General features: G+C 39.5%; 1 protein-coding gene across 8 annotated transcripts in view; it reads left to right on the top strand.

The window, feature by feature from the left end:
• Window positions 1-23,361, top strand: part of SEMA4D (semaphorin 4D) — a 98,018-nt gene that overhangs the window by 59,954 nt on the left and 14,703 nt on the right. For 5 of the 8 annotated variants that reach the window (XM_082783346.1, XM_082783347.1, XM_082783348.1 and 2 more), the window contains 14 exons: window positions 1,049-1,431; window positions 3,805-3,950; window positions 5,215-5,277; window positions 7,082-7,180; window positions 8,425-8,518; window positions 9,449-9,562; window positions 10,907-11,058; window positions 12,952-13,127; window positions 13,235-13,391; window positions 14,145-14,367; window positions 14,800-14,915; window positions 19,064-19,236; window positions 19,461-19,504; window positions 20,600-23,298. In XM_082783346.1, the coding sequence (XP_082639472.1) occupies window positions 1,338-1,431; window positions 3,805-3,950; window positions 5,215-5,277; window positions 7,082-7,180; window positions 8,425-8,518; window positions 9,449-9,562; window positions 10,907-11,058; window positions 12,952-13,127; window positions 13,235-13,391; window positions 14,145-14,367; window positions 14,800-14,915; window positions 19,064-19,236; window positions 19,461-19,504; window positions 20,600-21,513 (2,565 nt within the window). In that variant the 5' untranslated portion in view covers window positions 1,049-1,337 and the 3' untranslated portion in view covers window positions 21,514-23,298. Of the gene's footprint in view, window positions 1-1,048; window positions 1,432-3,804; window positions 3,951-5,214; window positions 5,278-7,081; window positions 7,181-8,424; window positions 8,519-9,448; window positions 9,563-10,906; window positions 11,059-12,951; window positions 13,128-13,234; window positions 13,392-14,144; window positions 14,368-14,799; window positions 14,916-19,063; window positions 19,237-19,460; window positions 19,505-20,599; window positions 23,299-23,361 lie in introns of those variants that run through there. The other 3 variants (XM_082783352.1, XM_082783351.1, XM_082783353.1) reach the window with 2 other exon arrangements.

Genomic DNA, 23,361 nt, shown 5'->3' with positions numbered 1-23,361 from the left:
GCTGCTGGCACCGCTCCTCTCCCCGGAGAACCTCGCTGCAGCTCCTGCCTATCTCTTAGCACTGGCCTCCTCACGTGCTGCCCCTTTCCCCTGAAACAGCACGTCGGGCTTTGACACTGCCTGCTGCTGTTTGTCGTGGCACAAAATGCCTCTTTCCGCCCTCCCACCCCTTCTAAAGTGTGCAGCCCCACAGAGAGTCCCCCCAGATTACCTAAATGCAGTAACTTAGTGGCTGATGAATGTGTTCACTGCTCCTCACCAGTCCATGCTGATGTACTTGGATGAGTCTTGAGCATAGGAAGGTGGAGCACTGGTGTCTCATGGACAGATAGCACAGAAGGTAGTGAATGGTTTTGGTGATCTTTCTGGACCTGAGAGCAACAGGCGGCTTGGTGACAGACTGACTTCCGTATGAGAGTCTAGCACTTTGAGTATTTAAGCATTTTCTCCTTTTTTTTTTTTTTTTTTTAAGTACACTGTGCCTTACCTCTTTGTTAGGTGAATTTCTTTGTACCCCCTTGCACCTTGAGTGCACAAGAAGACTTTGCTAAAAATGACACTTTTGTTCATAAGATCCCAAAAACAGGAGATGGGGCAGGTTTGTGTAAGTAGTATTTAACATTTAGCTGCACTTCTTATGTCTTTTGCTCTTTGAAACTAGTCTCAGTAATTTTGTTACCTTGGTTTGTGTATTTAGTGCGGAGGTGGGATTTTCTTCAACTCACTATTAAAAGAAAATGCATCAACTCACTATTAAAATCAATCAACTCACTATTAAAAGAAAATGCAAGGTTAAAGTCAGGTTTTGGGCATTAAGCATAAATGACAGCTCAAGATACTTATACCATGTGTTCTAGATGGAGATGGCTACTTTCAGTTGCTGCCTGTATGCTGTGTAATATATGGGAAGTTTTTAAGGAAGCCTCACTTTCCAAACTGAGGCAGGCAGCTGTAGAAGTATTGCAAGACGAGTGCGTGCAATGCGCTATTTTTGGCAATGCTCAGTTCACTTTCTCTTCTACTTACTGTTCCCCTCCTCTCTCCACAGCATCATTTATTTCTTCAGCGAAACTGAAGAATGCGCTCAGTAGCGCTGATCAGCAGCCCTGGAGAGTGTGGGCAGGCTCTGTATTCAGCATCCTGGAAAATGTGCATTTCCTTGAAGTGATCTGCTGAAAGCACATACTTAGAAGGCTGTTCCAGCCTGCCTTGTTGCACTGCTCTCAAGCGCTGAAATGCCTGCTCTCTAATACTGCCTGGAATTTGGTTTTCTTCTGCTAAAGGAGCGCAACCTGCTGCAGCTATCCAAGGAGCCCAAAAGAGCAAGGACAGTGAAGATGGCTCTGTGCGCTTTTTATGCAGTTTGGGCTATCCTTGTGGAAGTGGCAGTAACATTTGGTCCGGTACCGAGGATCACTTGGGAACACAGAGGTAAGAAGAGAAATAGTGTAATAAGGGAATATTGCAACAACATCAGGGTTTGTGTGTGTCCTTCCAGCCTGCCTGCAGAAAGTTTAGTCAGTTTCTGATGGCTTTGCTCAACCTATAGCGCTTAGGACCAGAATATCCAGCAGTGGCTTGGGCACCAACTTGACCTCTTGCATATCCTTCAAACAGTTCCAAAAATGTGTCTTCTTAAAGGAGGAATTTCAGATTGGGATTTCTCTGCTGAAGATTCTTACAGGAGAACCTTGCTCCAAGAGGAAAACAAAAAAAAACAAACAAACAAAAAACCAAACCAAACCAAACCAAAACAAAACAAAAAAACAATAAACAGATGTATTTTGTTTTAATCAAGTTATCAAGAGACAAAACATAATAACAAAATGTACCTCTCCAGCTAATGCTCTTTTTTTTTTTGGTCATTTATCTTTTAATACTTTTTTGGACTGCGGTGTATTTTGATGCTGAATAGTCCTGAGCTCTAGGTTAATCACTAGGTGAAGGAAAACATTTGGCCTTCTTCTGACAGTGTTATTTGATGCCTGGAGCTGAACCAACCCAGCATTTTCCACCGAACACTACTTACACTGTGCTTGAAGTTGCAGCAAATAGTTGTAACCTCCCAGTACAGTTAGTGGGATGTAGCATAAAGAGAGCCAGTAGGGATCAGATATTCCTGTAGATTTTGGGTTTAATTGTTCAACCTGGGTCTGAAGAGAGCTCTAGAGCACAGGCTATGGAATAGTGCTTCTGTTTGTGAATAATTTTTTTTTTTTTTTTCCCTGTACCCCTATGTGTCATGGATGTTTTAGCTTTTAAAAGCTTTTGTCCTTGACTCTTGCTTTTACTGGTAGTTAAAAGTTAGCCACCCAAGTGTGCTGTAACCAAATAAACCTATGGATAGTATGAAGAAGCAACCATAAGTAAAGATATTAAATGCTGAGGAGTCAGGCTGTAGGAGAAAATAAATGGAGGTTAAGGATATAGTTACAGTGAGCTGATTTATGAGAAAGCTGTAGAGATGCTTTTCCTTTTTATTGGTGTAGCAATAAATGAGTTGCTGATAGACTGGTTTTTTCAGAAAGTAGTCCAGACAAGGCTTGCAGTTCCTGCTTAGGCTCCTTGGTGCTCTTGTGGTGTATAAGAGTTCAAACTTGGCAAGTTGCTGTTTAGTGGTATTATGCATCACAGACCTGTATCCAAATTATTCAAAATATGTGATTTTTTTTGTTTGTTTGTTCCTGCTATTTCTCTGTCTCTGTCTGCTAAAGATTGTTGTATTTAAGAATAAGAAGTCTACTTTAAATAGGAAGGGGAATTTAGTTCAGTGGAGGAGTGAACAGGTAGGTAAGAATTGTATGAACCAGTTCATCCTTTGGGGGAAAACTTTACTGCCAAGTGAAAGATTTTAAAATCGTATGTTTCAGAATCTAGTTTAAAACGATTATTTTTCCAAGTCTTGCAGCTGAAATGGTGCAATTTCTAATGTTACAGTTGAGAAAAATATGTTGTTTTCTGCCTATCTCTGAAAATCGAAGCTTTATCTCATGGTAGATTCTCACACAAAGTACAGCCTCCCAACCTTTCAGTAGTTTTTCCGTGTTCTTTGTACACGCTGAATAAATATTCCTGTATATTAATCATTTTGTGTCATCTTTCTCCAAGCCTTTCTGTTCCAGTTCACATGCTTCCTCATTCCACTGCCTCTTTTCCCCATGTTTCCCCCTTTTCTTCTTCTTCCTTTTCATCATCGTTTTCCCACATCTCTTACTGTTGTGTGCAATTTATCTCCAGTCTCCACTTGAAAATCGGCTTGTTGACACTGTATACATGGCTCCTTTCTAGCTTCTCTGTTTCATTTCTCCTGTGATAATATCTTGAAATGTCTTATTTTAAGGTGAGGGATTTTTTTTGTGAGATTTGTCTGGGGAGGGTGCAAGGGATGTGGTGAATTATTTAGTTTTCCACAGTAGGTGGGTATGTGGAAGGGAGAAGGTGAGGAAAGAGCCGACAGTGGATGTGTAAGATGAGAGGTTAGGAAAAAAAAAAAAGAAGTAACGATTGGAAAAAAAAATGAAGGAAGACATGAGTTATGGGGATCACTGCAGGACGAAATTTGTAGGCATTTGAAATTGAACCAGAAAGTAGGGACCATTGATTTTGATGTCGATGGGAGCTGCTGTTTCTGCTGAACCAAGCTTCTGAGGGGGTCTCTCATCTGTTATGTGTGTTGTCCAAACTAAGCTTTGTTGCTTTCCAGATACCCAAGGGCTGTTAGACAGCTTAGAAAAATGACCCATAAACTTGACCCTAAGTGATCATGTTTCTTCATGTGGTGCTATTTTCCTTTGATTTCGACAGAGGTCCAGCTAATACATTTTCATGAATCAGAAGTGTCAAACTATTCAACCTTGCTGTTAAGTGAGGACAAAGATGTCCTGTATGTAGGAGCCAGAGAAGTGATCTTTGCATTAAATGCGGTTAATATTGCTGAAAAGCAGCATGAGGTGAGTATGCATTTTAATACACTATTCTCCACATATAAATCATATCCCAAATTTGACTTCACTTTCTGATACCAGCAGCACTGTGTTCTAGGTGTTATGTACTGAAAAGAGAAAATGCTATCTGGGCTACCTCAGTTTTATTTCTGGAAGATGCTATTGAGTAAAGTATGGCAGCAGATGAGAGGAAGAAATGAGAAAATGAAATACAAACAAGTTATTAGAGGTCTCCATAGGTATTTTCTCTTTGCAGACATTGTGCTGGACTAGAGGGACTTTGCATAGGAGCTGTCAAGCTGGCCCTTAGATATCTATTTTATTGGTGGGAGTGGGCTATATCTCCTCTTAATCTGAATCAGAAGAAAATTAATCTGAAACAGAAGCAAAGTTGGAGCTTGCTCAGGAGTGGCAAGCTGCAGACATGCCTCTGATGTGACGAAGGCCTTGTCCATTAAGTTTCAGCTTCTGTGTGGTGTCTCTAGCTGTGTCTGCACGGTAAGCAGCAGTGCAAAGAGGTCTGGTCCAGCTCGCTCAGAATTAGCTCAGCTGCAGAAGTGCTCTGGGTGTGCTGACACTTGGTTCTCAGAGCAGGTTAACTCATGCAGAAGCCTGCTAACACAATTCTGTTGCTGCAGGTCCTCCCCAAGCTCCTGCTTCTCACACACCAGCAGTACAGGCTGAAGCTTAGAAACATGGCATGGAATCACACCCAGGATGTTCTGAACGATGCTCTGTGATTTTTAATATGAACAAAATGTTCAGGGATAATGATAGGAAACTTCACGAGTATATAAAGCTTGCTTTCGACTATTATTCTGAGTGTGTGTAAATGTCAAAGTTGTACCTCTCCACACAGTATGAACTGGTCAAATAAGTTTTCTTTATTTTTTCAAATAGTTTCCTTTTCCAGTGTGAATTAAAGTGAGAAGTGCTTAAAGCAGATACTCTTGCACCTCGCTAAAGCATATGTTAATGGAGGTCTTTAAGTAATTTGAGGGGAAAGATAATGATTAACCCCAAAGATACTAGCAGTGGTTCTGAACTCCCTGATGACACATGCATTTGGAAATGTCACCTCCTCAGAAAAGAATGGCTTTGAACTTTTGAAAGCCACTTGCAAAATGAAAGCTACTTGCAAAATGACTTAAATTTGCTGCAGACAGTAACCTTAGAATTGCTTGTTTTGTTTGTTATGCAAGGTCTGAAAATACTGCAATTGTGTTAAAGTGCTTTGAACGTACCTTCTTATTACCTGTTTTTCACTTAGTTGCAATGGAAGGTCACTGAAGATAAAAGGACTAAATGTGCAGTCAAGGGCAAATCAGAACAGGTATGTTCTTTTATTGGACTTTAAGAAAGATATTTTATGTTTAACTTCAAGAGGAGTGATGTTCAAGAAGAAAGGCTCCGAATGTTTGCAATTAAAATTTTCAAATAATCACCTAAATTCTTTAATAAACTTGAGCTTTAGTAGCATACTTGAGCAGTAGGCTTAGTCTTTTTTGGTAACTCTTAGTTCATTATTTCTTGCTGTTGAATTTTATTTGAATGTTAAAAAATCTGAACACACTAATGTGTGCTTAGTTATTTTAAGTTTTTCCATTAAATTGATAAACAACTGCTACTGTAACTGAGGTAATTGATAGCAACTGTTGTTTTATTACTACAATAACTCTACACCAACATTTGATTTTCTAAAATGACGGGTTATTTTATCTTCTTCTTTGCTGTAGGGCATAGGGTTTATTTATTAGGCCAGCACTTTGCACCGGTGCATTTTTCACTAGCTGTATATCCTCCTTGTGATGCTGAATCCTTGCTGGTCTGACTGCTCAGACAGCTCCCCGGCGCCTGAGCAGCCCGGTCTCCTCCCAGCTTGGCAGTGCAGGCAGCTCAGCACAAGGGCTCCCTTGGTGTGTCTGGCATCCCTCTGGACTGTCGGCACACAGGCTGGCTTGCTCATATTGCTATTCTGTTGAGGTAGTTTCTAGAGGGTGATTGACCGTAGATGGGGATACCTTGCCCTCTGTGTTGTGCCACATGGTATAGCGATACAGTGAAGCGAGGGTTTTCTTGGCAAGATTCGTGGTCAGGCTTTTAGTACAGGTTTGAAAATGGAAGGCTGCATGCACTGCAGATGCAGAAAGCAGTACTACATTACACTTCAGGGGATTTGACATCAGCACCCCTACATCCACAAATTCTTTGGTGCTCTCCCGGTTATAAAACCCCAGGCGCATTCCGGGCTGACAGACATCCTGCATTCAGGGGGCTCATTTGAAATGGAGTAGGCTATTCTCTCCTTTGCTCAGCTATCTGCATTTCCTTGGACTGAGAACCATCCAGGCAATTTACCTGCCTAAGGTGAGGTGTGGCGGGCAGTTAAGGACCATTTCCTCCTTGACTCTCCCTGATGCACTCAGAGTTTTTTGTGTTCTCCAGGTTCAGTGGGGGTTACTAGTGATAACAATTACTTCCAGCCATGGGGTGAGTGCATGAGAAGTGAATTTATTTCTCTTGTGCACCTGCATGCACTTCGTCAGATGGTGTCTGGGTCTCCATCAGTTCTTTGCAGCGATCACTGGTGGTTATTATAAGGGATGTCAGACCCTTAGAAAGCGCAATTGATACCACAGAATGAAGGGGGAGAAAAAAAAACATAAATAACCAAGATTTACTGAGGATTTGATGGTCTTAGGGGTCTCTTAAGATACAGCTGTGGCTATCACATACTGTTTCCTTTAGGCTTGTAAAGGATGACAAATTCTAAGATGTACTCTGGTTTTAGGTAAGTCATTCTCATGGATCAGCTATATCTCTGCAGTTTGTAGTTTAATGGAACAATCTGAGATGCCCTCCTTTGAGTGTCTGGTAGTCAGACGCGTTACCCTAACAGGTTTACTGAGGCAGCTGCGCACTACTGACTGTAGGAAAGCAGCTGCTGCAGGACTCGGGCTCCCAGAGGCTGTAAGGTGGCAGTGACCCAGGGGTGACTCTCACCCAGCATTACTGGGGTGGTGTGGCATGAGTAGCGGTGACAGAAGAGTTGACAGTGCAACTTTAATTGTTTGTTTATGTTGTAACATGGAAGTTATTGTTTATCAGACCAGTCCTTTTCTCGTCCTCTATTACAGACAGAGTGTCGTAATTACGTGCGTGTTCTGCAGCAGCTAAATGACACTTTTCTCTATGTGTGTGGAACTAATGCGTTTCAGCCAACGTGTGATTACCTGGTAAGAGCCTACAGGTTTTTTGATCCAGTAACAACTTTAACTTAAAACTAGTTCATATAAACAATGAGTTAATCTCTTTTCCCAAAGACACTTGTAATTTCAGTGCTGGTCATGGCACTGAAGCATTTATAATACTGTCTCACAGTGATGATAGAGTACAGAAATAAACCATACTGTTCCTTTTTCAAAACACTGAAATTGATTCACCTTGGTTAACAGCAGATTTACTCTTTCTTAGGTTTCATAATTCTCTGTGTATTGTACGTTAGTGTAGAAATAATTTCTGAAACTGAAATGATGTTCTTTGTGACTTCCATCTGTTGTTGAATCTCCCTGAAATTTCTCAGATTCCTGACTCTGCTTGTCTCATCTCTGCTTCTGGCAATGCCATAGCTTCATAATGCTGAGCACTTCAGAATAAAGTCTTGGCTCAGAATTAAAACTTCCTTTTCTTGTTGCTGACTCTCACATTGTTCTCTTTACTATGGCTCTTAATGATTCTGAAATTTAGAAGTCTTGTAGTTATGTTAAATTTTTTTTTTTTTGTCTCCCCTGCCTGCAAGTCTGTCTGCCATCAGCTCTGGAGCACTGCCAGAAGTCACTGTCCTTAGCCTCGAATGTCTTCATTACACAGTATAAATAATCACTTCCCCAGTATTGTTGCTATAGTTCTGATTATCTTACTGATACTTATTCCCTTGATTTTTAAGGGTTTTACAAAGTAGCAGTCAAAGTACTCTCTTGCTTTTAGAAAATGTAGTTGGATTATAATTATACCCCATCTCACCATTTTATCATCATCTAAAAATTGCTCAGTCCACTTCAGAAAGTCATCTTGATTTCTAAAACTGTCCATTTTTGTGCAGGCTGATTCAATAGTTGCAAATTTTGCCTTATATTTGTTAACTTTCCTGCTTTTCATATTGTCTGGCTTTTTGGGTTTTCTTTCTCGAGGTCTCTTTTTATGTCTGGATTTAACTTTTTGTCTATTCTTTTCTGCTACTGCCCTCACAAATTATAGGATCACATTTCCTCTCTGTTAGACTTCATACATTTTTTTCTGAAAACTCAAGTGCCTTCTATAATCTTAGAACCTTCTATAATCTTAGAAAACAGGCATTCCAGGCTGAAAGTTACAGGTTTAGTCTATTAATGTATATTTTTTGTTAACTTTGCATGATTTGGGTGGCTGAAAGAAAAAGTAAAAATGGTTGTTTTATGGTTTTCAACTTCATTTTTTGCAGAATTTGATTTCGTTTGAGCTCGGAGGTAAGAATGAGGATGGTAAAGGCAGGTGTCCATTTGATCCTGCTCAAAGTTACACATCTGTTATGGTTGGTAAGTTTCTTCTTTGCATACCTCATTATTATGTATAAATATTTGGTCTTCACTATCATTTTCCAGTTCAATATCGAAATGGTAGATCGGGGTCTGTATTTCTAAATCTTTACTGTGTAACTAGATAGACATAAAAATACTCATGTAGTCAACCTTAGTGTGTGTCTTAAAAGGAGAGCACAGAACTTTGGCTTGTTTTGGAAGCAACTTTTAAAATAACCAACTTTCAAAATACTAGCTTTAAGTGCTTCAGTCCAAGTAATCTAAACATATTTTGACTGTCTCTGTATTATAAATTACTGCAATTTCAGTAAATTTAACAAGTAGAACTTTTGTCTTTCTTGAAGACGTATCCATGAAACAGAACAGGGAAATGAGACACTGGAGGGACGTAACCACATGGTTAGATGCCACTGAATCTTGACTTGGTAAAGCCAAAGTGGCTGTGTTGTGGTGTCGCAAGACCGTAGAAAAGAAACTTGTAGTGACACAAAACAGGAAATGAAAAAGTAAAGCTCTCGCTCACTATGTTGCTGCCTACGTTCTTAAGTTTAGTTTGAATATTGGCAGTGTGTAAAGAGGAAAAAAAACAATTAGTTCAAAACTTACGTGGCATTTCATGTGTATCAAAACACAAGTTAACTTAAACTGCAGGTTTACATAGGAAGTGTTAAAGTACAGTGAAAACAGTGCTAACTTTTGCCAGTTGCTTGTGTTAGAGCAATAATAAACCAAGTGTAAAAGTGTTAGCTTTGAGAGTGGTCAGCAGAAATATAAACATCGAAGATATGTCTGGGGCAACTGAGAGGAAATCCTTGTTTATCGTTTCTTGTGGGAAGTTTAAGCTAACATAGTCTCTTGAAGTATTTATATACCTTTTTTGGTATCCAGTGTATAAGAAAGTTTACAATATTTGTTTTTGTGTTAAAGATGAGGAGCTTTATTCTGGGACTTCCTACAATTTCTTGGGAAGTGAACCTATTATTTCACGGAATTCTCATCAGAGTCCTCTGAGAACAGAATATGCGATACCTTGGCTTAATGGTAAGTGGGTGTGAGAACAGGCTAGATCAAATCATTCTTCCTTCTTCAAAGTCACAATTTCAGACAAAGAAATTTAAGTTTTCTTTCAGAGGTGAGGAACGATTGTCCGGTATCTGAAAGAGGATAGTGTAGGTAATACTGGCATACACTGAGGTATAAGTGTATGCACCTGTGTGTGCCTTCAATATATTTATTTATTTATTTATTTATTAGAAATTTCAGAACATTTATCAATACTGGCAATGAAGACAGCTTAGAGACACAGACTTTAACTTATTGTTACAGGACACAGACTTTAACTCATTGTTAACTTATTGTTCATATCCACTTGTTCATCTTTGCTACGATACAGGATACCTGTGGTATAGTATGAAGGAGAATGTTCTTTGTCTTTAACATGTTTTCAAATCGATAAGTCCGTGGTTCCCAATTATCTCAATTACTGAATTTCAAAACTTGCTGAGTTTTGGGAACTCTCCGAGGTTTGTGGCTTTTGGCCATAAGAAACCAAAATTATAAAATCGGCATATTCAAAAAAAAAAAAAAAAAAAAAAAAAAAAAAAAAAAAGCACTATGCCCAAAAGGTGTAGGATATGGAATTTTGTAGCAAATTTTGTAGTTGTTATGTTTAGTATTTCAGCTAACAGCACAAATATTAAGCGTCTGGTATTCTGTGTATGTAGTTGAAAAATGGTTGTTTTTGCAAGGCAGATATGAATTAAATCTTGAGAAAATGTCTTCTGATTTCACATGTGGAAGCTGGATAACAGCAGTATGATTATGCGTATTTGAAAGTCAACAGAGTTTGGGAGTATGCTTAGTGTTTTTTTTTTGTTGTTGTTGATTTTCTGAGGCTGTTTGGCCTTCGTAAGGGTCCAACTAACTGCTGGGTTTGCAGGTGCTGATAGCTGGCCAATCTTGGCAAGTTATTACTTGCACATTTTAGCTGATTTTCTCTTTAAATATATGAACCATAGAAACCATATCATTTCTCTCATGTTTGTGTTTCCCTTAAGGAGCACCTTGGCTTTTGTTCAGAGAGGCAGGCAAGGGAAAGCAGCTACTCAAGCCTGTCCGAAAACCATTCCTGAGTGTGGGTGAAAAACGTGAAGTAACAAGATACAAGACCTTAGAGATCTGTCGTATCTCTTAGCCTGTTGTATTTTCACATAGCTTTTTTTTTTTTCTCCAGCATTTCTATTTTTTATTTTTTTGAAGAAATGTCTGTCAGTTAATGAGCAGTCAAATACAGTGCGAGGCCTGGGAGGACTCCTAGAGCATCTTAGAGGGAATCAAGTTATAAGAGTTGTATGTAATATAAAATTCTTCTCTTTGTATCTTTAGAGCCCAATTTTGTTTTTGCTGATGTGGTAAGAGCAGATCAAAACAACACAGATGGAGAGGACGACAAGATATACTTCTTTTTCACCGAGGTGTCCGTGGAGTATGAGTTTGTTGGAAAACTGATGATTCCAAGAATAGCTAGAGTGTGCAAGGTGGGACAGTTAAATTTCCTTTCACTACTTCAAGTGGATTTTGCTTATTAATATAAAAAAATACTTTATATTAAATATTGATATAAATATTAATACAAAATATTTATATTATATTATATGTATATCTATATCAATAGAACATATTAATATGAAAATATTTATTAGAAATTAAATGGAAGTGGTTAAATCTCATTGGTTCATCTCATTGAATCAGCAATTTTAATCAGTTTTTCAGAACTGAAAACGTCTAATTGTTGCTTTGGAAACAAATAGTTGATTTAACTTAATGGTGAAATTTCAGTACATCTGAGTGTTCTACCCACCTCTGGGAGCTAGGGGGAAGAACAAGACAGACAAAAGATGTCTATTCTTGTTGTGTGGTTTGCTTTGTTCTTGTTGAAGTTTGTTTTAAGTTTAAGTACAGTCCTCTGGGAAAAACTGACTTATTTGCTGAGCAGGTTATTGCTGAGGTTATTGCTGAGCAGCTAGGACATTTGAGAAGAATTGTAGTTCTTGACTAGTAGCTGCATACAAGCAAGACTATTCTACCGTAGATACAGCTAGTTGTAGCAGATGGGACTTCCACGAAGCTGGCAGAACTGCCAGAACCTCAAACAAAACAGTCACCATCCATCCAATTCTGTCACACTTAGTATGTTTAAGCCTCAGTATTAGACTGAGTCAAGTATATAGTGTTGGTTAAAAATCTTGCTGATGGAAGACTTTTTTTTTTTTTTTCCAGTAGAAAATGTTGATTTAACAAAAAAAAACTTTTCAATGGAATGTATCAATTTCCTCAGTATTTTTTTTCCAACAGGAAATTTATCTAGCCGTTTCATTTTGATGAGGTTGAAATGCTTTATTTTGACTTTACTGTTTTATATTTAAACATGGAAGTCAAAACATCAATAACAAGTTAGTGCCCTTGAGATTTCCTTTAAACAAGCAGTTGGAGGCAGGTTTACATGGGAGTTATTATTGTGGCCCTCTGCCCACTGACAGCTTGTGAATGCTTTAGAACAGGAGTATCGTAGAATGAGAGCTTTATTGCTGCTGTTTGATAGGAATAGGAATCAATGCACATTGCAGATCTATAGGCATTTATACTTACATTTTACTTAAATATACCTAATTTTTGCAGATTTTCTTCAATTCTTTGCATAACAATACTGGATAATTAACAGAAAATATTAATAGTGTTCAAATACTTCTGCTTTTGTAAAGAAGTAACAGTTGCAGCTCAAGAACCAAATATTTTGAAACATTTTAGTCTAGTCAAATATATCTTTATTTCTTCAAGTCATGATACTGCATGTCCTTATTAAAAATGGTAACTGCTCACAGGATTAGGCCATAGATGCATTTTTTTCTAATGGAATTATTAATATCAGGAAGTTAAATGCATATTGCAACATTACAACTTAAATCATTAATGCTTAGATGTCAGACAACAAATACAATGTTATTGATCTCTTTTAAAGGAAAGGATATGTATAATACCTGCACACTTATTTTAATTGTTCTAATGAACATGTGTGTTTTATGAAGGTATGTTGCTCATCTCTGTTCTTCAAATGCTGCTGAAATACAGTGTTTTAGAAGGCCCATGTCTCATCTTAGCCACAGGTGTTGACAGAAACCATTCAGTGTTATTTCTGTTGACTTAAATTAAAAACAACAACAACAACAACAACAAAACTGACTTCCTTACTTTTCTGTATATAAATATGTTAACAGTTATTGATGAAATCTTAGAAAAAATACAAGGGTTCAGTAGCATTTTAGATATAGTTCTTACGTACTTGTAGCTAGTACAAAAACGATGCCTAATCTTCCTCACAAACACCTTTACACTTCCTTTTTTTTTTTTTCTCTTCTTTTTAATGCCAAAAGAGAGACCAAGGAGGATTAAGGACTTTACAGAAGAAATGGACATCCTTTCTCAAGGCCAGATTGATTTGTACCATCCCTGATAAGAATTTAATTTTCAATATTATCAATGATGTCTTTATTCTCAAATCCCCAACCTTGAAGGAACCAGTGATATATGGAGTTTTTACCCCACAACTGTAAGTGTGTTACCGTCTTTCCCTGGATGAATACTTTTGATTTTGACTGGTTACTAAAGCAAGTAATAATTACTCATGACTTTTTCTCTTTCTTCCCGTACTTGTAGGAATAATGTGGGGCTGTCAGCAGTGTGTGCATACAATATGTCTACTGTAGAAGAAGTCTTCTCGAAAGGAAAGTATATGCAGAGTGCTACAGTTGAACAGTCTCATACCAAGTGGGTACGGTACAATGGAGAAATTCCTAATCCTCGACCTGGTGCAGTAAGTTTCTGTATCTTGGATTTAATGACTAATGTTTTTTAATGTGCAAGAGTAAAGAAACAAACAAAAAAACCTACTAAAGCATAGTATTAGATTGCCCTGATATGGATGTTTCCTGTCATAAAGATTTTGTAGAAAAAAAGGCTTCATGTGATTTATTCCAAATGTTGTTTCTGGGGATCAAAGTGTTTTTTTTTTTTATTTATTTATAGTTGAGTTAATTGCTGTTTTCATATTTTCATTATTTTGTTACTCATTTTCTAGTGGTGAAATAGATATTAGTATACATTAGGGAGCATCAAAGACTTTTTAGTTCAGGTGAACAGAAGTATAAATCAATTGTCTTTCTAGGTTCAACAGGTTTATCAAATACAGTAAGTTGCTTTACAAACTAAAATGTTAGTAGTGCTGGGTCTCTTCCATGCTTTCCTGATTTTCTCATGTTTCCTGCAGTTGTCCTGTTGCTACTCATAGATAAGAGGACAGGTACAGGTAGCTAAGAAGCATGGGAATCCAGAAAGAATGTTTTCCAAAAATATATTTTGGGTCTAAACAAAAACATAGCATGAAGCATTTGCTCAGAGATCAGCATATTGCAGAAGCCAAGGTGCTGCAGGACCTGAGTAGCTTCTGTGGTAGAATGAATATAATGTAAAGGTGCCCTTACTGGCCAAAATAATGTGCAGAAGAAAATACATGTGCCTGCTGTTATGATATAATTTGGTGTCTCTCTTTTTTAATTTTAAATACTAGTGCATAAACAATGAAGCCAGAGCATCGAACTACATGAGTTCTCTGAATTTACCAGACAAAACATTGCAGTTTGTTAAAGATCATCCTCTAATGGATGATTCTGTGACTCCAATGGGAGACAGACCCCGACTAGTAAAACGAGATGTGAAGTACACCCAGATTGTAGTGGACAGAGTCAGAGCACTCAATGGTACCATATATGATGTTATGTTCATCAGTACAGGTGAGTTCTGCAAAACACTCTTTTTAATGATGTTTCTCTAGGCTGAGATATGCTCTAACAAACTCAAAAGATTTCCATGTTTACAGCGCTTTTACATCAGGTGGTATTTTCACTAAAAAGTGGGGAGCCACTGCGAGTTAGTGGAGAACCTTGCATGCTTTGAAGAGCAATTGCAGGAGAAGAACTGCAAAAGTGCAATGAGTGCAACAAAAACCATGCATGAGATAATCCCTAAGACGTCATTCTGTGCCCCCAGAATGTTTTTTCTTGCTCAGAACTCCTTACGTGTAATGGTTGCCTTTGGCACAGAAAGGTGTGAAGTCTTCAGCTGCACTGCAAGCAGATAATTGATACAAATCATAGTAAGTGTGCAGTTCTCCATGTCTTTCTGTTTTAAGAATCTTACTTAAATACACTGCTCTCTTGTTTCAGATCAAGGAGCCCTGCACAAAGCTATCAGCTATGAAAACGGAATGCATATTATCGAAGAAACACAGCTTTTCCCAAACTTTGAGCCAGTCCAAACACTCTTGCTTTCATCCAAAAAAGTAGGTGCTACAAGCATCACAGCATTCATCATTTTTTTTTCCTCTTCCACAAAACTTACTAAGTAATCTTGTAACTTGTAACCTTGTCATGATGAAAGACCATGACTATGCAAACCGCTGAAGGCTGCACCTGTAATCTCTGCAGCGGTATCAATCTATTTATTACCCAATACATTCCATTGCACTGGATAGGTAGCATGCTTCTGAAAGTGTGCAGATATGGGGAAGGTGTGTGTGTGGTGGTGGTGGCGGTGATGAGAGAAGGGCACAGGTGTGCCAGTCTTCAGTCTGATTGCTCGTACAGGAGCTGAAAACTGTAAGCTGTTTATTAAAGGGACCAGTTTTTAGGTTAGAAGTAATGTAAAAATCCTGACCCCTTCTGGCCAGTAGAAATCCATGAGGAAAAATCCTCAGAGAAGTAATAGAAGAGTTGTGGTATATTTTTCCTGAGGAAGTAAGCCTAACAGAAGAGCAGTCTTATCTAGCAGAGAGACTCAAATTTTGTATTTAATTGATTTCTGCTGTCCCAAACTTTGCAGGCTGGTTCTGTGTGGTAGATTTATTGTGAGAGTAGGCACTTCGGTGCTGCATTCCAGTACTGCACTGCTGGTGAGGTCCTGCCCGCCAGACAAGGGAGGGCTTCAGCTGCAGCTGGAAGACACAAGCTTTGCTGCAGGCTCCAAACCCAGTGGTCGTTCATCATTATTAAACAATTCCTGGGTTTAATCCCAGAATGATTTTTCAACAGTGGGAGGATAATCACATTGTGTGTCTTGTACACTAGCCCTTCTGGTCCTAGTTACTCAGACTTGCAGATCCATAAATGCCTACAAAAGTATTACCCCTAAACAGTGGCTTTTACCATCAGACCCTTCAACTGTTGAAATTTCTGGACTCCTTAAGGAAAGAATGGCTCTGTTTAAAAGTGTGTAGTAATCCTACTGATGTTTGGTAAGTACCCAGTAATCAATGAATTCTCAGATGTTAGGGATTTAGGAATAGTGCCAAGATATCTTAAGAGCAGCTTTTACTTTTGTGTCCTATTAAAACAAACAAACAACAACAACAAAAAAAACCACACTGCCAACGTGATCTATTCTCTGGAAATGAACTGTATGCCAAAATCCTTCCAAGCTCATCTTGCATGCTTAATAGTCCTTTCATGCTTGTAACAGAAAAAAAGTGTTGAGAAGATAGAATATACTTTTGACAGACAGATCAAAGTCAATGTGATTAAAAACTTCCATGTTCATAGATTTCAGTAATATCTCTGTTTTTGTATTTGTATATATGATGCATCATACGGGCCAGATCACAGAACCACAGCATGGCTGAGGTCAGAAGGGACCTCTGGAGGTCATCTGGTCCAACTCCCCAGCTCAACCAGGGCCACCTACAGCAGGCTGGCCCAGACAATGTCCAGATGGCTTTTGAAAATGTCAGCTATAGGGTTGGAATTAAAAATGCACACTTACTGTACTTCTGATAGGACCACAAGCTAATATCCATTCTTGTAATTGTGGGTACGTTATGCAGTCATTCATGTACTGGCTTACTTGTGGTTCCTCCATTCCTGGGAAGTGGTAGTGAAGGGATGGGCATTGCAACCTGATGTAGAAATGGTGGCACTGAATTTACGCGTCCTGAACCCAGCTGCCAAGTTCTTAGTTACTCAAGAGTATTCCTGAAAGAGAGCCATGTAAACACAGCATAGGGACTTCATAGGGAATGCACTGTCTTTTCACACCAAAAGTTCTCTCATACTTAAGAATTAAAATAAAACACAGCTTCCTTCATGGTATTGTGGTGCAGAATCTCTTTATCTTCAGGAAGTAAAAACCTCCATGTGGCTGGAACAACTTCTGACACCAAAAGCTGAAGCAGTGCTGTCCAGCACACTCCCATGAAGGCAGCAGTCCTTGCCAGTGATGAATTAGAGTTTGGGCTCGGGTGGTGCTGGACTCATGGAAGTTGTGTAACTGTGGTACCAGCCAAGTGGGGGTTACTTCTGCTCCCTGTCCTGGAAGCGTGAGTTTTTGCCTCCTTGGACAGCCAGTAAGGAATTGCAGTTAGATACAACTGAAGTCCTTCATACAGCTGGTATTGTGATGTGTGGTAGCATCCTGTAGTAATTGATCATCCACACGCAGGCAAGAGTTGTTACCCATGATGGTGGGCTTCAGACCACCCTGGAGTAGGAATCCTTTCTGAACACTGTACTGTAGTACTCTCCAGGCCCTTCTCTTACACCTTCACATTGCCTGGAGGGCTGCAGTCGGTCACAGGAGCCTATGGCAGGTCCTCGTAACTCCTGTTTGGCTGGAAGGTGTGTCTGGGTTTTACAAGTGGTCTGCGCAGTTCCCCACCTGTTTCCTGAACCCCCAGGCTGCCAAGGCACTGCAGCCCGTGCTCAGCGTTGCCCTGCTAGCTTGGATGTTGGCTACCAGAGCACGGGGGAGACAAACAGACTGCAGTGCAGCAGGGCGAGCTTTCTGTCCGGGTGGGAAGCTTTTCCTTGAAAGCCGTGTGTCTCCCAGTGCTGCAGACTTATTTCTGGGGACATTTGAGCACAGACTAACCTAAGTTAATTTTTAGGATGAAAGACTGCATTTGAATGTATGTCTTTGAAGTTTTGTTCTCTTTCAAGGTCTCTCTTCCAGCAGGGCCGGTATACTCTTTTTTTTCGTTTGTCCTGTTTTGTCTTTTGTCTTCTAGGATCAAGTTTTTCCTTGAAAGTCATCTGAACACTTCATATACTTCATATATATGAAGGACCTAAACTGATTTATGCTTGATCTTGTTGCCATCCTCTAGAGACTGCTGTTACACACACTGCATCATTCTTTAGTTTGTTCTTAAAACAGACTTTCTCATGCTCATTGCATTAAAGAGACTACCCTGTTCTGAGTCCTCATGAGAATACCTCTTCACATAATTTAGTGAGAAGGTGACAGTGAGCTCCCAAACCTCAGTTCAGCTCTAAGATGCCCTGTTAGCTATTTTTTTTTTTTTTTTTCCTCTTGAGGCTGTTCTTGATGTCAAGAACAAAAGCCTGCACCATGAATGTGAGGTTTATGAAGAGCCTTGATATACTCAGAGGCTTTTTTGGATACCTGCCTATGCAACCATGTTCATCCTGCCAGGGTCAAGCAGTCTCACTGCAGACACAACCCTTGAGTGCATTTCTACGTACTGAAATCTGTGCAGCTGCAATACAGAAAAAAACACTTGATGCTTGGATCCGACTTCTTTGCCATGACAACAGCTATAGAGTGCCAATAAATTCACCCAGTATTCTACTCTGGATGGAGTAGATCCACTGCGTAGGTGGGTGTACTGTTTGGCTTTGTATATGCTGCCTCTCAAAAGCACTAGAGGGTAGGTCACTGATGTTTTGGGCTTCCAGGGTAGACGTCTGTCTTGCAGCTTTGCATAGCGGTGAGTAAATTCACAGTGTACCTTTAGCCATCGGTTTCCCTGAACTTTGAAACAGATGAGTGAAACGCAGTTGTCCATCTTTTACAACACGAGTGTTCGGGATGAGTGTGATTATTTTCCTGGTGTGCTCAGGGTGAGGCTTGTTTGTGATCCCCAGCAACAGGAGGGCAAGCAGTCATTTCCTTTATACCACCCTTTTGCTAGGTATTATGCCAACATTATTTCCTTTGAACTCTACTTGAGTAGCAAGTAGGCAGTTACAAGGTTCAGACGCAGGGCTGACAGTGATGGATCTGCAGAGATCTGGATGGTCTGCAGTAGGGCTGCTTTGGTTTAAAGAGAGCAGGAGTGGTCTGCGTATGTAGAAAATCTTCTTCCCTTTTGGGGCTTTTATGTGCCCTTTGCAGCTTTGTCATTAGCATATGCTTGGCTTCCCTTTTATGAAGGTTTTCAGTGCATTCATATTTGCAGAAAAAATATTTAATAAAGCTACTGTTAGGCAGTAGTTTTCCTTTCCCATAAAGTGTATTGACTTCAGTTTTTTGTTCTTTTGTCTTGTTCCACTTCTGGTATCACTGAATATTGTAAAGCTGCTTTTACAGATACACAGCTGTATGCATGTACTTCTTTACTTTTAAACACTTTTCAGTTGCTTCATGAACTTGATTGTTGCAGTTTGAGAAAGTGATGGGCTGTGTGTCTGTTTTTAGGGCAGAAGATACCTCTATGCTGGTTCGAATTCCGGCGTGGTTCAGTCTCCTGTGGCATTTTGCGACAAGTACACCACTTGTGTTGACTGCGTTTTAGCAAGGGATCCTTACTGTGCCTGGAAACCCCTTGAAGCTTCCTGCGTTGATATTTTTAAAGAAAGTGAAATTGAAAGGTAATGGCAGCCTTTGATTACCGTACAGTTGCAGTCAGTATCATATCAGTCTTGCTCCTTACCAGTAATTTTTATCTGAATATTTTCAAATGTAGACTTTTTTTTTCTATCCATTAACTGCATCTGTCAAAAATACCTGCTCGTGCTAGAAGACAAATTTCATTTTACACGAAAAAATAAGGAAATAAGATTTGAAATTGCAATATTTGTGCTATATTTTACAGGAATTGGATCCAGAATATAGGTGGGGATGCATCTTCTTGTTCTGGTGAGTTACAGTCTTTGAAGAGCTATTTCTTCACATGTCTAGGTGGAATAGTGGAACAGTAGTGTTTAGTTCAGCTTGTTTCCATGATTATTTGGACTTTTGGTTATATCTTAATAGGTATGCAATTCTGCATTTTAATGTTTGAGCATCTGTATGGCCTTTATGTTGTCTTAAAATGTCTGTATTTGTGTACACTTCAGTGTGCAGTGCACAAACCTCTGAAATGACCTCCACAGTGCCATGTGAATGAAAGCACTATTTCTCATAAGTATATCTAGTACAGAGGCCTCTGTCTATGTGATATAACAGCATTTGACATTCTGCTGTGAGCCTTGATAAGTGCTTGGTTATTGCTGCTGGATCAGATGAAATGATCCTGAAAAAAGCTAGTTTTATGATCAGAGGAGAGGGGGGCTCAGAACATCATGCAGAGCAACTGAAGTGCTCTCCAGTGTGCTTTAAGGCAAGTAACTACAGATCCTTTTTTTATAGCATGTTGCTGACATCAGATCATGATCTTAAAGAGGACTAGTGTTACAGAAGATTTGTATTGCAGTAAACAGCACTTTGCTCCACTGTTTTCATTTCTAATCCAAGCATAGCGAGGACTGCTGTGAGAGTTTCGCTTGTTAGTTACATCAGTGTGGGCATGAAATATAGGTGCTGATACTTTCAGAAGAGATTTGAGTACCAGCACTTTTGTCAGATTTCTTCTCGGATATTTTGTAGTTGCTGATCTACTTTAAAATGCACTAATTGCTTTTAAAGTGATACCAAGTTCAGCATTTTGTTTCAAATAATGACTCTTCTCAGAGGCACGCTCAGTTGTGGATCAGCAAGGTCTCACCCACTCCCTGGAAATGGAGGCTGTTTTGGAGCTTGGGGTGTCCAATCTCATAGTATTTTCTGATTTCCTGTACACAGCTGTAGTTGAGCGTTTCACTGAGACTCTTGCATGCTGTTGTCGTGGTCTTGTCAGATAATCTTTAACACCGTAATCTTTCCATTACAACTAGCACGGTCTCATGAAACTGTACAGATTAGACCAAGCAGGAATCATTGCTGATACTTTGCACATTTATTTTGATGTTCCAGATAAAGTAAGAGAGAATTCCCTACAGCATACATTCAAGCATGGGAGCACAGCAGAGCTCAAGTGTTCTCAAAAGTCCAATCTGGCGCAGGTAGTTTGGAAGTTCAAAGATGACGTACTGAGAGTGGAGAGCCCCAAATACCGCCTGCTGGAAAAGGCACTGCTCATCTTCAATTTGTCGGAAGGAGACAGTGGTGTTTACCAGTGTTTGTCAGAAGAAAAAGTGAAGAATAAGAAATTCTCTCAAGTGTTGGCGAAGCATGTTTTGGAACTGAAAAAAGTCCAGCATACAACAGCGGGCCCGACGGTGGCAGCTGCACCCACAGAAGGTAATAGTGATGTGCCGAAAGTGTCAGCTGTATCAACCGAGGGCTCTACTGCTCAAACCTCAACCACTCAGATTGTACCAGTGACAACTGCAAGGATAACAAAACCCATTGGCCCTGTCCTAACAAGCGCAGCCTCCAACACAGAGCTCTTCAATTCAATCCCTGACGCAGTCCCAGAAAAGACAATGTTCCTGAAGTCCAACGATAACTTTCTGTTGATGTTCCTATTCCTCTTCTTTTTTATCCTCTTCTTGTGCCTGCTCTCCTACAACTGTTACAAAGGGTATTTGCCAGGACAGTGCTTGAAGTTTCGCTCAGTCATGCTGCTGGGTAAGAAAAAAACAAAGTCAGATTTTTCTGATTGTGAACAAAGCGTGAAGGAAACCCTGGTGGAGCAAGGCAGCGTCAGCCACCAGAGTGGGGAGCAGCCAAAGCCGGCGCACGACACCGGCTACGAGACGGAGCCAGACTGCGGCAACGGCCAGCTCCAGCCCGGGGACGTGCTGGCGCCCAGGGAGGCCAAGGACAAGCCTTTCGATGTGAAGTGTGAGCTCAAGTACGCTGACTCAGACGTGGAGGGAGACTGAAGGACGCGATCTTCAGTTTCGGTGGTGGAAATCAGCTGCGGTGCCACGGCGAGCTTTGAACACCGAGCGCGTGGTCGTGACCGCTGAGCCATCGTGGGCTTCTCGCGCTTCAGCTGCTCTGCAAGCCACTTTGCATTCAGATCTCACCAGATACAGAAGCGGTGTTCTTGTCTGCAGACCATAGCATCTTGTATTGTACTGTCATTTTTTTTTTTAAATGGCCAGTTTCAGATCCCCATTTGTTTATTCCTGGTTTTTCCACCCAACCCTGAGCACTTCACTCTGGTGAACAGTTGCCCACTCCTTTCTTGGCCCTTTACTTTCATAGGATAAAAGTAACTAATTCAGTTGGCTTTAAAAAGTACTTCAGTCTGCACATCTTTTAGCTGCCATTAAAAAAAGTTCTAGTTTCATTTGAATTCCAAATTGGAAATTAAGTTTAGTTTATCAGATTGGTAAATTATAGACTTTTGTCCAGATTGGGACATTTTTTTTCTTTGCTTCTAGTGATTATTTTTAGTTTTATGTTTTGTGTTTTGGCACGCTAGGTCTCTTTAGTTTGTTAAAGTTAATTTTTTTAACTGCTCTTTAAATATCTTAGATTTTAAGAAACATGGGGATAATAGTTGGCTTGATTTGTGTAAGACTCTCAGGGATAATCTTGTTTAAAGGCTTTTTTCCTTGCTGCTTTTTAGAAATTTAGGTACAACGATATTGGTACAAAACGTGGACTGGAGTAAGAGGGGGAAGGAAGAAAATGATAGATTTAGGAATGCTTTTTTTCTTCTTTAAACAGCAAGCTGGACACATTTTCTTTTTCTATACAAAACTGGATTTCTTCATTTTCTTTTGTTTATTTTTTTTTTTTTTTAATGAAACAATACAGGCAAGCAACTGTCAGTTAGCAGTGACACAGAGAGGTTTTTTGCACTGTGGAAGCGAAATGGGAATTGAGAAGAATTCCCGACAATAACTCAACTTGTGACTCGCTGGAATGGACTGTTAGGATACAGCCTGATGAGAAAACGTTGCCGATTTTTTTTCTTCTTTTTCAGATTCAGATATAACTCAACCTCTTTTTTTTGTGACAAGTCTTTGCAGCGTCACCCTTTCTGGATGACACCTACCAATCAATCTCCTATGCAACTGGAGACTGAAACTGGAGCTGCTCAAACAATCAGTCATTTGAACTGTCTGTGTGAATCATGCCTGCAAAAGTGAAAATGTGCATTTGTTCTAAGCGCAGTTCACAACAGCACTGTTTGTCTGTTAAAAGCATTTTGTGCGGTACAGTTCTGAAGAGTTGTTCCTCTCACTGCGTATTTCTGTAAATATGACTAGAAGTAGAGTACGTTTTAACAGTAAATAGCAGTATGCCTGGGCTGCTTTTCTATGTTGAACATCCATGCAAAGTTAATTTAGACCATCTTAGTGTAAACGGTTTATATTTTATAAGATTCAGTTCGGTTTTATTTTTCTATTTTAATTATGTACATATAACAGAATAAATATTAAAATAAATTGTATTACTCCTTGACTTTTATGAAGGTTGACATAACGACGCTCCTTTCCGTACTGCAAGTACTCATGTTCCTTGTGGTTGCCTTTAAGGGGGGAAAAAAATGAAAACTTTTGTCAAGAGCTGGGAGAAGACTCTCAGCTTCAGTTAAATGGGTTATTGCCCTGTGGGGGATTGGAAGGATGGGAAAAGACGTGGGTGAAGGAGGAAAGCATTCTTTCCTAGTGCTCTAGGGACACTTCCATTTATTACCCTTCTAAAATTCATTTGTCTTCTTGCATTATTTCTTCAATGTGTGATGTATTTCTTGCAACTTTTTTCCTTAGTAC

Source organism: Aythya marila (assembly GCF_965140915.1).
Source record: "Aythya marila genome assembly, chromosome: Z".
In the NCBI taxonomy this organism is placed as follows: Eukaryota; Metazoa; Chordata; class Aves; order Anseriformes; family Anatidae; genus Aythya; species Aythya marila.
The sequence above is the reverse complement of the archived record's forward strand: the minus strand, read 5'-3'. Positions and strand labels throughout refer to the sequence as shown.